The sequence below is a fragment of the Syngnathus acus genome, chromosome 11, assembly GCF_901709675.1.
Source record: "Syngnathus acus chromosome 11, fSynAcu1.2, whole genome shotgun sequence".
In the NCBI taxonomy this organism is placed as follows: domain Eukaryota; kingdom Metazoa; phylum Chordata; class Actinopteri; order Syngnathiformes; family Syngnathidae; genus Syngnathus; species Syngnathus acus.
The window spans coordinates 4,208,465-4,224,360 of record NC_051096.1 but is presented as its reverse complement, the minus strand read 5'-3'; the positions used below and the strand labels follow the sequence as shown (position 1 = coordinate 4,224,360).

The 15,896-nt window shown below is 42.0% G+C and overlaps 1 protein-coding gene across 1 annotated transcript in view; it reads left to right on the top strand.

Moving 5' to 3' along the window:
* Positions 1-15,896, top strand: part of csmd2 (CUB and Sushi multiple domains 2) — an 83,304-nt gene that overhangs the window by 39,460 nt on the left and 27,948 nt on the right. Inside the window, 23 exon segments of the mRNA XM_037263489.1 lie at positions 1,358-1,479; positions 1,547-1,650; positions 2,132-2,244; positions 2,660-2,842; positions 3,406-3,596; positions 3,656-3,791; positions 4,998-5,192; positions 5,329-5,467; positions 6,142-6,329; positions 6,639-6,827; positions 6,912-7,028; positions 7,253-7,468; positions 7,541-7,729; positions 7,926-8,095; positions 8,218-8,374; positions 8,458-8,649; positions 9,174-9,300; positions 12,267-12,469; positions 12,592-12,783; positions 12,972-13,110; positions 13,182-13,369; positions 15,160-15,354; positions 15,627-15,743. Of these exon segments, the coding sequence (XP_037119384.1) occupies positions 1,358-1,479; positions 1,547-1,650; positions 2,132-2,244; positions 2,660-2,842; positions 3,406-3,596; positions 3,656-3,791; positions 4,998-5,192; positions 5,329-5,467; positions 6,142-6,329; positions 6,639-6,827; positions 6,912-7,028; positions 7,253-7,468; positions 7,541-7,729; positions 7,926-8,095; positions 8,218-8,374; positions 8,458-8,649; positions 9,174-9,300; positions 12,267-12,469; positions 12,592-12,783; positions 12,972-13,110; positions 13,182-13,369; positions 15,160-15,354; positions 15,627-15,743 (3,762 nt within the window).

The following is a 15,896-nucleotide window of genomic DNA, read 5'->3' as shown; positions in this document are numbered from 1 at the left end:
ATCCTGGTGACAGAGGACATGTCCAGAGGATATGGCGCTTTAAAGTGTTAATTACTTTATTTGATTTTTTCTCTCTATTTTTCATGTTTTGAATATGTTCAAGATAAAGATATCAAAGCATGTGAAGTGATCAACTATACTAAAAATAACATGTGAAGTGGTCAACTATACTTGTAAGTAAGCGATGTGTTAATGATCAAGTAAAAATTTGTGAAAAAAAACATATATAAGTCGCTCCTGAGTATAAGTCGCCCCCCCACCCAAACTATGAAAAAAAACGCGACTTATAGTCCGACAATTACGGTAATTGCTTTGTAGCGGCTTCACTAAGTGTTTTACCCGGACTGGTTCAAGTCCTTTTAAATAATTTTCGGCACTTTAAAGGTACCCACGCACACACTTGCCTTGGAGCACTCATTGAAATTCTGCGTTAATTTGAAAGGATGTTTAACAGCTCCTCTATGCAGATCCCCGCAGGCCTTGATAACAAAAGTCACATTGTCCTTTGAAGGATTGGCTGCTTCAAAGTTTTCACTCCCTCTGCACTGAGGAGCCACATTGTTGCCCTAACAGATTGCTTTGTTGTGTACACGTTAGTTAGGCTTTCTTATGATTGCGTATCACTCTCTTGCATATCCACAAATGTCAAAGCTCCCCTCTGGATGTGCCGATTTTCCAAAGCTGGAAATTTGGCCGCTGCAATGCTCACAAGATTTATTATTATTAAATATTATTTACGAATTTATGGAGCCAAATAGACATTTTTTTTTTTTTCCCTGAAGCTGCGAGTATTGTATATTGAGTATATTGAGCTGCATTATCACTGGTGCAAAACCTTGAAGCTCCATTTTCGAAACGTCACTGTGAAGGGAAGCATCTTACTTGTGTCTGACATTATAAATGGAAGTCTCTGCGCTTTCACATAGTTTTATTTCCTCAAAGTTATGATTGTAATCATAAATCACAGTGGACACTTTGGCACGGCTTCAAGGATTTTCAGACAAGACACAGAAAGACAAAAAATAGGTTCCAGATTTTGTCCATGCTGCAATTATTATCAGTATGAACAGGAAAAAAAATATATACGGTTAAGAATTAACCCTCGAGGGAGTCCATATGCAGCTGATTTAACTCAACGAAGAGAACCAGATAATGATGTACTAATACGATTGTAAGGATGTAAGGAATCCAATTTCGAAATGTGCCTTCCAGGCCTCATCACCAGCGAATCAGCCAAAGGCTTTTATGATTAACTTTATCTGGGCTGCACTTGGGTCAAGAAGTATTGGAGTCTAAATTTCTAATCTAATGCTGATCATTGCAGTTTCCTCTGTGATAATGATCTGTATTATTTTAGCCCCAATGTGTGGAGGTCAATTAAAAGGACCGAGCGGTGTCATGACGTCTCCAAATTATCCGGTCCAATACGACAACAATGCTAACTGCACTTGGGTCATCACTGCGACAGATACGTCTAAGGTAGGAGTCAATCGAAATAAATCGTCCAGCATTTATTATTTAATTTATTCTCATTGATGTTGTCTAGGTGATCAAGCTGACCTTTGAGGACTTTGACCTGGAGCGAGGCTATGACACACTGACAGTAGGGGATGGCGATGTGGTGGGGGACCAGAAAACCATCTTTCATGTGTGAGTATCGACTCTGACCCACTCTGACTTCTCCCTTCCTAAACAACTTTGTTGGATTCTGCAATCCGTCGTTTTTATTATTATTTGCAGCATTTTAATTTTGGCAAAAATAATTCCCTCCATCCCCTTTTCAAACACTGCAATGACGCATGTGTGGCATTGTGTATTGTCAAAAAAAAACAAAAATCCATTTAGGAAATATCATATTGGAAATTGCAGGTAACCGCCATTATACAGCACCTTTTTTATATTCTGACTAGCTTCCAATTGCCATCGCTGAATTTGGAACCCTTAATTACTTGCTCTTCATGTTGGCATTCCTACCTAATTAGAATTGAATGAAATTACTTTTGAGATTGGGGCAAATTACTTCGGAGCCACTGACTGATTTCCCACTCACTAAGCCTCAACTATTTTATTTTCTCTTTCGTACTTTATAATGTCAGATAATGAAGGATATTAAAAAAAATTTTTTTATTAGTCTGTCAGGTACCACCACTCCGGATCTGGTGGTCAGTACCAGTCATCAGATGTGGCTCAATTTCAAAACGGATGATACCAGCGGATCTCTGGGCTTCAAGGTTTCTTACGAAGGTAAGTGCTGCTTGAAAGGTTCTTGCAATATCGGCATTGTCAAGTGTTCATTGTTTGATGCAAATGAAGCTAAATGGCTTATTTTGCCGACTCACTGAAGGGTGATCAAGGTCAAGTTGTGCAAGTTTTTCAAGTGTCTGCTGCTTTCTGAATAAATTTTTACCTTACCCCGCATTGCAAGACGTCTCCCTGGCCCAAAGATGTTTGTTTTCCTTCAGTAAAAATAACCCAGAAAGTGGAACAGTATGCAGAAAGCAAATGTAATTAAAACAATGAGTTCTGCTTAATGAAGGAGAAGATATGCTTTGAATTCTTTCAACTCGCAAGTCTAATTTGCATCCTGAAATCCTCTCAAAATAATTTACCCCAAAAAACCCATTTCAACACAATTTTTGTTTTGTTTTGTCTCCACCAGAAATTGACCAAGGCAGCTGCGGTGACCCCGGCATCCCCGCTTACGGTAAACGTGAGGGGACAGGTTTTCGTCACGGCGACAGGCTGTACTTTGAATGCTTGCCTGCTTTTGAGCTGGTGGGGAAGAAGAACATTACCTGCCAGAAGAACAACCAGTGGTCGGCCAAGAAACCCAGCTGCGTTTGTAAGTTCGTGTTTTCGCAGGAACACAATGAATTTGTCTACATTAATATGCATGACGGTTGTGGATGAGCGCTGGCTTGTTGCATAATAAATGGTCGGATTAGCTCGGCAGTTTGCAGCAATGTGAATTTTCCAACAATACGTTGGGTTTGCTTCCCAATTATTGCAAAGACAAATGGAGGAAGTCAAGGAAAGGTAAATAATTCCAATTGCTGTAATCTGGAGATAAACATTTAATTTGGGGAAATAAACACAAATTATAGTTGACACAGAAATGACAGTGTTGATTAAAATTAGCTTCAGCAAAATCTTGTTTATTGAATAAATTTGAGTTTTGGAAATAACACAAATGAACACTGACGGATTGTCATCTTCACCAGTGCTGTTGCTATTTTAAGCAACCCGCTGTTGGCATTTCTGCCATGAAATATTCGCTACAGAGCTTAGCTAATGCTGTTTCTCAGGCAACGTGGCTTGAATTTTTTCCAAGCTAATACCAAGACATGCTCTTGATGAACCCGATGTCGTCAGCGCTAAAAATGTCTGTCTCGTCCCTCTTTGCAGTTTCCTGTTTCTTCAACTTCACCACACCCTCGGGAGTTCTTCTATCCCCAAACTACCCGCAAGAGTACGGCAACAACATGCATTGTGTTTGGTTGATCATAACCAACCCGGAAAGTCGAATCAATTTGGCTTTCAACGACCTGAGCATGGAGAAACAATTTGACTTCCTCTCTATTAAAGATGGCGGAAAGGTAATTTGACCCTTAATTCAAAACTTTTCATCATTCTGATAATCTTTGTCTTTTGCCAGGCTGAGTCTCCAATTCTGGGCACCTTCTCGGGCGACGTTCTGCCACCTCCATTGACCACCAGTGCCCACGTCGCCCGCCTAGAGTTCTTGACCGACCACACGTATACCAACCGAGGCTTTAACATCACTTTTACGAGTAAGCTGATCAAAGCCTCGCTGGAATTTTAATATTCGAGATACTTGTCAATGCATATGCAAATGAAGCTCATAAATCAAGTGAGCTAACAATGAGTCACCCATATCTGCAAAACTCCTCTACCTCTGCGGCAAAGCTTTCACACACTGCAAGTGACTCCAGGAAAATGACAAACTCGCTGTCTTTTTTGTCTATATAGAGGCTTGACGTCGAAATAAATCTAGAACAAAGACAAAGCATCCTTTGCCGACAAACATTGCAGCAGCGCTCATTATATTCTATTCTGCGTCGCTGCTGACTTGGTAGGAAATATCCAGATGGTTTTGGCAAACCTGTTAGCAGGATGTACTCTACTGTAGTCTGTTTTTTTTTCTGCAGGATTGTTCCAGCTGTTGCATATGCACAAGTGTGTAATTCATTGGAATTATTTGAATTTTATTATTTACTATTTTATTATTTATATATTTATTTTATTGGACTATTATGGAATTATTTGAATTTGAATTTCTGAAAGCAAGACAACTTTGACCTCAGAATTATTTGCGAAATATTCTGTTGTCAAAATTGCCTTTAAACTTAATTCACTTCATTTTTGTTTGATAGTGTGTATGTCAATTTAACAATTCAAAGTCATATTCTCAACAACAATTTAAAAATGATTCTGACCTTTACAAAGACACAAAGCAACACAAATCCCCTTTTCGCAGAAAGGGACTCCCCAATGGAATTGTGAAAAACACATGGCGGCTCATGAATTATAATGAGAAAGTTGTACGAGGTGAATATATAACGAATACAGCCCGCTGACAGGAGCTGTCAATTGAAGGTTTCCGTTGAGTTCTAGAGGACAATGTCATCTGACTACGAGACAGTTTTTTTTCCGCCCATCATTCACATTAATTAAGGAAACGCCAAACTGCATGGCGGCCATTTTGGCTGTGTTAATAAATAACAGCATGATGGATGATGTGTGGCTCACACTTTGTTTGGGTTCAATGGATCCATGTGGGGATTCATCAACACCTAGCTGCGAAGTTAGTGTGAAAGTAGCGCAGGTGATGTATTGGATAACTCGCCTTTGTTCCGAGGTTTCGACTCAAATATCTAAACCTCGCAACAAGCAAATGTTTCGGATGAGACTTTTGCAAGATTCAAATAGTCAGTGGAGGTTTGTTGTGCCTGACACTCTTCTGGATTTTATTACAGCATTTCGCCACAATGAGTGCCCCGACCCGGGAGTCCCAGTTAACGGGAAACGCTTTGGTGAGAGTCTTCAGCTGGGAAGTTCCATCACATTCCTTTGCGAGGAGGGATTTGTTAAAACCCACGGCTCGCAAACTATATCGTGCATCCTCAAGGATGGCAATGTGGTTTGGGACAATGCTTTTCCCAGATGTGAAGGTGAGAAATATATATTGAGAAACACATATGTTCCTTTGGAAATACGGTTCATCTTAAGGTGACCAATTTGCATTTGCAGTAAAAGAAATGAGATGAAGCTCATTTCCATCTCCTGTCTTGTCTTTCGTTCTTGTAGCCCCCTGCGGAGGAGAGTTGAAGGCTCCCACTGGGATCATTCTCTCCCCCGGCTGGCCAGAACTCTATAAGGAGGCTCTTAACTGTGAATGGATCATTGAAGCTCCTCCAGGCTACCCCATCAAGATCATATTTGACAAGTCAGTCATACAAATGTTGCCATTTCATCTTTTTTTTGAGTGATCTAGTATTGTGTAACCCCCCCCCCCCCCCCCTCCCTCACCCGCCGCCACTCAACGACATATTTTATTGAATAAGTCCTCATAAGTTTTTGATCCCTTTATATGATACTCAATCCCTGAGGGATCGCCACGTTCTTGCACCAACAGGAATCGGCGTGCACGCATGCAAGTTGTTATGCAGGCATTTTCTATGCAAGTATCTGTCAGGGGACATTGTGAAGATGGGGGGGGGTCTAATCTGCTGTGATGGTTGTGTGCAAGAGTGAGAGACAGCGAGAGAGCGAGAGAGGGAGTTGTCGGATCAAACGCAACATTAGCGTTTTACCGAGGCTCATCCTCGTGTCCTCATCTCGTGCCTTGATAGCACGGCATGAAAAATGAATCCAACATAAATGTTTGTTCGTCTATCATTTTTATGTCACATCAATAAAATATCACCAAACACTTCATTTAGATAACGCAGCTCCGAGTCACTGCAATTTATTCGGGTCTTTTGAAGATGAAGTGCTTTGACATGAAAAAAAAGCCAGAAACACAATGGGAATGAGCACACGCAGGGAAACATACCAAATGCGTGCAATGAATCTGGAAAAATAATTCAGATATTTAAATGTTTTTTTCCTCGTCCTCAGGTTCCGCACTGAGGTCAACTACGATGTCCTCGAGGTCCGCGATGGCCGCTTTCCCTCTTCACCCCTGATTGGAAGTTACCAGGGCACTCAAGTTCCTCAGTTCCTCATCAGCACCTCCAGCTTCTTGTATCTCCTCTTCTCCACCGACAAAAGTCACTCCGACATCGGTTTCCGAATACGCTACGAAAGTAAGCCCTAGTAAATTGAAATCGGCGCCCTGAGACCATCTTGTTGGTCTCCCAGTAATTTTCCCTTTGCAGTTCCTCTGTAGGTAAATCTTTGCAAAGTATGAATAATTTATGCTCACTCATGTGGAAACATTGCAGAGTGGAAAAAGAAGACTAAAACTTCTCATCGGTTTGTCGAAAAAGGATGCTACGCTAAATAATTAATTTGGACTGCTTTCAAAAAAATCGTGCCGCATTTAAATATTCTCTGTCCCTCGATTGACCGAATTCAGAAAATTGTTTTGCACGTGTCCCTTGGTATTTTTTTAGCTTTGCAGCTGCAGTCAGATCACTGCGTGGACCCGGGCATACCCGTCAACGGACTCCGCCACGGAAATGACTTCTACGTGGGAGCTCTGGTGACCTTTAGCTGTGACGCCGGCTATACGCTCAGCGATCCGGAGCCTCTGGAATGTGAACCCAATTTTCAGTGGAGCCGCCCACTGCCTAGCTGCGATGGTACGGTCCAAAATGTTGACCCCAAGTGACAATTTGCTCACCAGGGAGTCAACTTGTTTTATTTTATTCTCATTTTGACACCAGCTCTTTGCGGGGGTTACATCCAGGGCAACTTTGGTACCATCCTTTCTCCGGGCTTCCCCGATTTTTACCCGCACAATCTCAACTGCACTTGGATAATCGAGACCTCTCACGGCAAAGGTGAGCAGATGAAATCTGTCGACAGTCGGAATCCATTACAATGTCAGCTCGCTTCCATCTTAAGTGTCCTTTATGTGTTGCCGAACAAGCTGTCATGTAAGAGAAGCACTGATAGGCTAGCCTAAGGCGACAACGCCGGCGGAATAGCATGACCATTAAACTGACATTTTTTTTCTTTTATATAAACTAAATGAACATCACTTTTTACCTCTTGTGCCTTGAAGGTGTCCAGTTTAACTTCCACACGTTCCATCTGGAGAGCCCTCACGACCATTTATTGGTGACAGAGAACAGTAGCTTCTCGCAGCCTCTTTGGAGATTGACAGGCTCCACATTGCCTCCGCCTCTCAGCGCCGGACTTTTTGGGAACTACACGGCTCAGATTCGCTTCCTCTCGGATTTCTCCGTTTCGTACGAGGGGTTCAACATCACATTCTCTGGTGAGTTTTGTTGCACTAATCAGCAGATGTGATGATATCTTGTTTGTATTAATATTTGTGTTTTTTTTCCAGAATATGATCTGGAACCATGTGAAGATCCGGGAATCCCGCCTTACAGTACCAGAAAGGGTCTTCAGTATGGAGTGGGTGACGCCCTCATCTTTTCCTGTTTCCCGGGTTACAGACTGGAGGGTCCAGCAAGAGTGGTGTGCTTAGGGGGTCGGAGGCGGGTCTGGAGCTCCCCTCTGCCAAGGTGTGTTGGTAGGTGGTCACAAACTTTATTTTAGATCTCCCTTACATCTGCATGCCAACAATGTGACTCCACACATTTCGTGCATTGAGTTACAATCATATAGCGATTGACATGTTCTCTGCTCTCTCCCAAATCCCCCCCGCCCTTCCTACTCTTCTTTTGCGCTGTCCTGTCGGTCTCCCCGTTGCCTCTCTTTCTCTCTAGCTGAATGCGGCTCCTCCGTGACCGGCATGCAAGGGGTGCTGCTCTCCCCCAACTACCCCGGTTACTACGGCAACAACCACGAGTGCATCTACTCCATCCAGACGCAACCGGGGAAAGGTATCCAGCTCCGAGCGCGAGACTTTCGACTGGAGGAGGACGATCAACTCAAAGTGAGACATGAGACCCCCCCCCACCCTTCTTTGTGTATTTCCAGCTATGTTAGCGAGGACAGCATGCTCACTGTTGATCATCTTAATAAAGCTCCCCTCCTTTATTATTATTTTTTTTACAGGTGTTTGATGGCAGCAGTAATTCGGCTCGTCTGCTCGGAGTGTTTACGGGCAATGAAATGCTTGACACAACCCTGAACTCCACCTCGAGCTCCATGTGGCTGGAGTTCATCACCAATGCAGATAATACCAGCAAAGGCTTTGAGCTACACTTCACCAGTGAGCAACAATCTGATGATAAGGCGCAATGTTAAGTGCACCTTTAAGAAACCAACCACAATCCTTGTTTGAATTCTTCACAGGCTTTGAGCTGGTGAAATGTGAAGATCCCGGCGTCCCCCAATTTGGCTACAAGCGAGAAGACAAGGGTCATTTTGCAGGGAGCACCGTGTCGTATAGCTGCGACCCTGGCTACACTCTAAAAGGCCCCGAGGTTCTCACTTGCCTGAGGGGGGATAGGAGGGCATGGGACAGCCCCTTGCCACTTTGTATCGGTGAGTCGGATCGGTCCTGCTTGAAAATCTTTGGCTTTATTTGCTAATATGCACAGCTGGTGATCCTCAGGCAAACGTCTGGTCATAATTTCATGGTCGAGGTTATAAAATGCCGGATATTCGGTGTTTGTACCCTCTGGCTCTGGAGTGAAGTGCATGCAGCGAAAATCCATTTTCATTTATTTTGGTTCATTCATTCATTCATTGTGATGTTGCTAATGTTTTTCCATTTACATTTCTCTAAATCTCTGATGTTTCTTTACCTTTATTATTATTTTAGCTTCACTCTCAGGGCTTTTTATTGTGGTCTTTGTGTCTCACTCATAGCCGCCTGTTGTAGGTCTGCACAATTTTCCTGTTCGCCTTCGCAATTGTTATAATTCTTCCGGAGCCATTTGTGCTCGGTAAGGAGCTATTATGCTCTCAGCAAAGTAACACTTGTATTCCTCTTGTCAGGTGAGATGGCACAGAAAATATGAAGAAACTGCTTGCAATTTTAAATATATATATTTTTCTTTTTCTAGCTGAATGTGGGGGGACTATTAAGGACGAGGCCACCGGTAGGATCCTGTCTCCAGGTTACCCAGCCCCATATGAACACAACCTGCACTGCGTGTGGACGATCGAGGCCGCTCCGGGAAGCACCATTAGGTTTGCTCCTTTGGTGGACTCGCTACTCGTTTGATTACGTTCTTGGCTTTTGTTCAATGTACTTCCATTTGTGCTGTGGTACACACACATCACTCACACCCGCTGTTATCAATCACCGGCGAGCTGATATTGGCCTGTCGTTGACTTCCTTCTAGGTGGAAGAATTGCCACATTGAATTTGCTTGTCTTAGGAAGAAAAAATAAATTAATTAATTGAATAAATAAATAAATAAATAGATAGTACTGTCTCAGAAAATTAGAATATTGTGATAACGTTTTTTATTTTCTGTAATGCAATTAAAAAAACCAAAAATGTCATACATTCTGGGTTCATTACAAATCAACTGAAATATTGCAATCCTTTTATTAATTAAATTTTTGTTTTTTAATTGCATTACAGAAAATAAAGAACTTGATCACAATATTCAAATTTTCTGAGACAGTCCTGTATATATATATATATATATATATATGTATATATATATATATATGTATATATTTATATTACATATATAAGCATATATAAGCATATTTTGCACATCTTCTTTGTAAAGGTTCATTAGTGAGTTTGCCGCCTCTAATTCCCTGGCATCCCCCCGCCATCATACATACTAGGACTCCTCTATATACTGCACATGCCTTTGATCGTGCAGAATTTATTATTGAGAAAAATATGCAATGCATTTGTCAAAGTATTTCTCATGCAGCAAATGCTACTGAAGGTAGCATGGTAGGAAAACATTTTTGTTTATAAAGAAAGAAGAAATTAGCATTGAGTGGCATGCCCTCTCAAGCAATAAAAAAATACCAACACCTTAGAAAAAAAAAGTTCACATATAACGTCAAGGTGAGTAAATCAATGAAATGAATACAAAAATGTCACTCCCCACAGAATTTGCGATTGCACCTTGACTATTTTGTATTCACAGCGCTCGCCAATTCTCTCTGTTGCTCTCATATGAATACAAAACAGTAAAAGAAGAATCAAAAGGGAGCCAATAAATTGCATCCTCGCCTCTCTTTCTTCTCCTCAGTGCAAACACATGACACTTGATTGACCCGTTTTATCCAATTAAGAGGTGGACAAGAGTTGACGAATAAGACCGCACGCTATAAAGGCTTCATTATCCAACTTTCTATTATTGTGCAATTTGCACACTGGATGAGCAATCCTTTTCCTTGACGAAATATGTTGCCTTTCTCCCAAGCACATCCAATTACGTGTGTCCAGAGCTAACATTTACACCAAATTGGACTCTAACGCATCCTTACCCAGTTAGTACAAATATGACTCCAAAAAGCCCGGCACACTTTTTCTCTCTCTCGTCTTAGCAAAGCGCCCCAAGGTGCTTTTCTATATCACATCTTACTTTTTTGGAGAACCACTCAAGCAGCTCAAAACAAATTAAATGCATGTGAGAAGAACCTATTTTCATCTTTGACGTTTAGTAAACAGAGCCTTGATGTAATTAAAAGAGAAGTGATGCAATCCCACTACTCTTAATTTCACACTTTTGGATTAGCCTATAAAATATTTAATTAATTTTATTTCCCTTTAAATCAGAGGTGTCAAACTAATTTATTCGCGGGCCACATTGTAGTCATAGCTTCTTTCGGAGGGCCATTATGACTGTCAACCCAAATAATACTATATACAGTAAACACTACAAAACAAACTGACAAATAACTCGTTTTCAAATCAGACAAGTAAAAACTGGTCAAATATTTAAATAAAAAAGATATTAAAAGTGAAGACAAGTTGCAATTCTAATAATGACACGAATTTGATGCACAATTTGTCTTCGCGGGCCACATAAAATGATGTGGCGGGCCGTATCTGGGCCCCCGGGCCTTGAGTTTGACACCTGTGCTTTAAATGCTCCCCATTAATGTCCATTAGCGTGAATATGCGTTTTGTTCCCAACTTGACAAATGGTGCCGTATTGGCCTTCACCGAGCATCGCGGAGTAGCCGCTGGCTGCCGCCCGAGCCTCACGCTTTGTGCAAATCGGATTCTGACACCAATTATGCTAACACGGCGGGAAGTTGTTTCCAAACGTCAACATATCAGCGGGTTGCTGGTTTTCCTATGCATCAGCTCAGCCTCGGCATTGCTTGTGTGTCGATGTATGTGTTGTTGGATTTCGAAGTAGCACTCCAAATAGCTTGTGTCCACTATTCCCTTAGAATGGCATCAATTAAAATGACCCAATGTTTACATAATAGTCTTGAACGACCACATTTACAAATGCATCTTCATGAAGAAGAACAAAAAGTGCTGGTTCAACTATATCTGCGACATCCAAGCAAGATGCCGCAGAGCAGTTGAGGGAACGTTGTGTCATCTTGACTGGCATTTCATTTACATCTACCAGCCAAGCTCAACATAATTTGCCTGCACCTCCTCATCTTATCCCAGGACAGCTCCTTTTATTTTATTTTATGTTTATTGATTTATTTTGAAAGGGAATGAGTCAGCACAGTTGGGATTGTTATCAAGACTGACATGCTGTATAGATAAAAAAAAGATCCAAGTTTTATTCTTAAGTAAATGTGAACACAAAGTATTGAAAGCTAGTTTGTGTGAAATATTTTCTCACGCATGTTCACGACTGCAAGTGATTGAAAATCCACTGCGCTGTGACTGGCCTACTTTTGTAATACGTTCACATCTTGTTGGCTTGTAACATCCAGCTGGATGATAGCCGTCTTTGGTGAAAGTGAAGAGTCCATATTTTGACAACATCTTTCTTATGTCGAGGCTGAAAATTAAATGCTGCGACTGAAGTAGCTTCTTGACTGACACTGCAAAACATCCACTGAGTGCTTCGTGTCTGGTGTCTGTGATTATATTTAAAAATCACATTTGTCCCTCTGTTTGATTCCTGCCATTCTCTTTTAAAGGTTATTTTAAACCACTTTTTTTATGCCGTGATTCATCTTAATGTGTCTTTTTCTTCCGCTAGTCTCCATTTCTTGGTTTTCCACACCGAAGAGATCCACGACGTGCTTCGGATCTGGGATGGGCCCCAGGACGGAGGGGTTCTGCTGAGGGAGTTGAGCGGCTCGGCATTACCGCCAGATGCTCATAGCACTTTTAATACCATCAGTCTGCAATTCACCACTGACTTCTTCACTAGCAAACAAGGCTTTGCTCTGCAGTTCTCTGGTGAGGATCGTGACATTCATGGTGATGATGAAAGAGGAGGATTTGGATCAGACTCCCGACTGGTTAACATTTTTATAGCAATGATGCTTTCATCTCACTGAGGTTCCTTTTTACTTCTTCAGTCTCTACCGCCACCTCATGCAATGACCCGGGCATGCCGACTAATGGAACCCGCAGCGGTGACAGTAGGGAACCAGGAGACCATGTGGTTTTCCAGTGTGACCCCGGCTATATCCTGAAGGGTGCCAACAGAATCATCTGCACTGAAATCAGTGGCCGCTATTTCTGGCAACCAGACCCTCCGACTTGTAACGGTATTACGCTCTTCAAGCATGAGAAGTGACCTGTGGCTCATAATGCCGAAGGAGTATGATTAGCAAGTTACAGACCCTCACATTAGCTATAAATGTCTCGGGATTGTTCGAGGAGAAAACAAAAATCCTAATATTTCTTCAGTAAAGTTTGATTTGAGTTTGACCTAATTGTTTGAATTTCTTCAAAGCTCCATGCGGAGGCAACCTGAGTGGTCCAAGCGGGCTCATCCTTTCCCCGGATTATCCGGAACCGTACCCTCATGGGAGGGAGTGCGACTGGACTGTTACTGTCACGGAGGACTATGTCATCGCCCTCAGCTTCAACCAGTAAGATTAATTGACTGTCTAGATTGAGATACTTTAAACCACATGATCATAATATTCTTTCCTTCTAACAGATTCAGTTTGGAGCCCAGTTATGACTTCTTGCATATCTACGATGGGCCAAATTCCCTCAGCCCTTTGCTGGGAAGCTTTTATGGCACGGATGTTCCCGAGCGAATCGAGAGCAGCTCCAACATGCTTTTCTTGGCCTTCCGCAGCGATGCCTCCCTCAGCAGCAATGGATTTGTGCTTCAGTACACAGGTTTGCACTTTGTGTACATTGTTTCTTCTCACTTCCTTTTTGGTCTGTTGAGTGGAGTGAGTGGGATTCCTCGGAAGGAATTATTGATCATTACCTACCTTGGAGGCTGACTAAATCGATGGATTGAGAAGACAAAAAGGTGGCTGCGGGTAGTGCTTAAGCTCTTTTTTTTTGTTATTTGCTTTTCTCTAACGGAGCACACAAGAATTGCCTCTTTCGGATCAGGTGACACAGTGAGTCATAAGGCACGGACAATCTGGTCAGGCAGGTGGACCCAGTATGAAACCCATAAAAAAATCTTGTTTCCACAGTAGGAAAGCATAAGAAGATAAGTTATTAATTAGCTTCCTAGTTTTAAGCAAACAGAAAAGGTCAGGTCGGGGTATTTGGAGAGCTAGCAAGCTAACAAGCAGTTAGTGTTTGGTCAAGGTGTCGTTAAAAATTGCAAAATCTGCCTGAGGTGCTGTCATTCTGTTTATCAAGCATTTTTATTTTTTTTTCCGATGGGGCACTCCGGGGAAATCTATGTAGGAAAAATGCTTCCGTGTTTGGATGACATTGGAATAACGCACACTGACATCAACAGACATACACCAAAACAAGCATCTTCACTCCTGGCGCTTGTCTCATCCATTGCCTTCGTTCACTCTTGGGCTCATTCTCATTTCACCTCGCATCACATCACAAAAAATATATTTTGTTTGGTTGGTTGTAAGACAAGATCTCATCCATTTTTTTCTTGCATGTCTCAGGAAAATGTTTGCTTGAGTTAGTACGCAACTACAACTCTTAGATTTACAAGTATAATCAGAATCAATCATGGCATTTACTTTAGGGACAATCTGAAAATTACACGTTAATACCGTATTTTCCGCACTATAAGGCGCACCGGATTATAAGGCGCACCTTCAATGAATGGCCCATTTTAAAACTTTGTCCATATATAAAGCGCGCCGGATTATAGGGCGCACCTTCAATGAATGGCCCATTTTAAAACTTTATCCATATATAAGATATATACATTTTTGTCCCGCGGGCCGCACTTTGGACACGCCTGCTGTAGTGGCTCAATATTGGTCCATATATAAGGCGCACCTGATTATAAGGCGCACTGTTGGCTTTTGAGAAAATTGGAGGTTTACAGGTGCACCTTATAGTGCAGAAAATACGGTATATGGTTGACATAATGCTTGGTGGATTCTATATAGACTTAATGAATCGAAACATCGTAGTCCATGGCAGGTGGTGGTGGAATAAGAGGAAATTGCTAGAGAAGCCCTGCTAAGATGGAGACAACCAATGCCAGGGCCTCAGGCATAATTTGCTGAGATGTATTAGTCAGATATGGAAGTAAACCTAATTATGCAGAACTGACTTCTGGCTTCTCACTTGGATCTCCTTCACCTGAGAACAGATTGAGCAGTAAGTCTTTTTCACACCCTTATAAGTGGTGACATTGTTGGGAATGTTTGTGGATATTGTCTTCTCGACTCAAATGCACAACAAAGCTGTGCGGGAGAGAAGCTGTTGTGTGACTCAGCAGACCTTGGCCCTGACCAGTGCCATTTTCAATCAGCTTACTGTCTATCTCCAAAGGCATACACATACCTTCAGCAGTAATAGAGGAGACGGTTTTGTCAAAGGCCAAAAGACAGCCGCTGAGATAGAAAAATGGAAAAGCAACAGAAGAAAGGGAACGTGTGTAGGGGCTAAAAAAAAGGAATAAGTCCAATCTTTTCCATTTACCCTATGTGTTCAACATGGCTGATTTTTCATCGTGTTCTACACAGAGAACCCGAGGGAGTCTTGCTTCGAGCCGGGTGCGGTACGCAACGGGTCGCGGGTGGGAACCGAACTCAAGCTGGGCTCCGTCGTAAACTACCGCTGCGACAGTGGCTACACGCTAGAGGGAGAACAAACCCTCACATGCATCATGGGACCAGATGGCAAGCCAAGCTGGAACGAACCCAAACCCATCTGCACTGGTAAACACTGACATCTGGAGACAGTCCGTGGCACACACACACACGCGCACACACTCCTTACTAATTCGTATAGATTTATCTCATGTAAACATTCACTTAAGACGATGTTTTTTTCACTCTGGCAATTTTTACACTTAAAGCCAAATCAGATAAGAAAAAGTCATTCATGATGGGCAAGCAGAGAGGAAATTAATCAAACGTTACAAATTCTCTTTTATTCTCTGCTTACCATTTCATCATTGTTGATCTTTATCAAATTCTTTTGGCTTTAGCACTTTGTGGTGGACAGTATTCTGGTTTGGAAGGAGTGGTCCTGTCTCCTGGTTACCCTGGCAACTACAGCAGTGCAAGGACATGTCTTTACTCGGTGGTTGTTCCTCAAGATTATGGTAAGATCATTTTTATCATATTGTGGCACTTGTCGCTCACTTCAGCATTGTCATCTTCCTAGGAAATGACTCCAAGACCTAAGAATAATTATTACTGCTATTCATTGGGGGATTTTTAAAAAATGTAGTCAGTGATGTTTTGATCTAATCCAT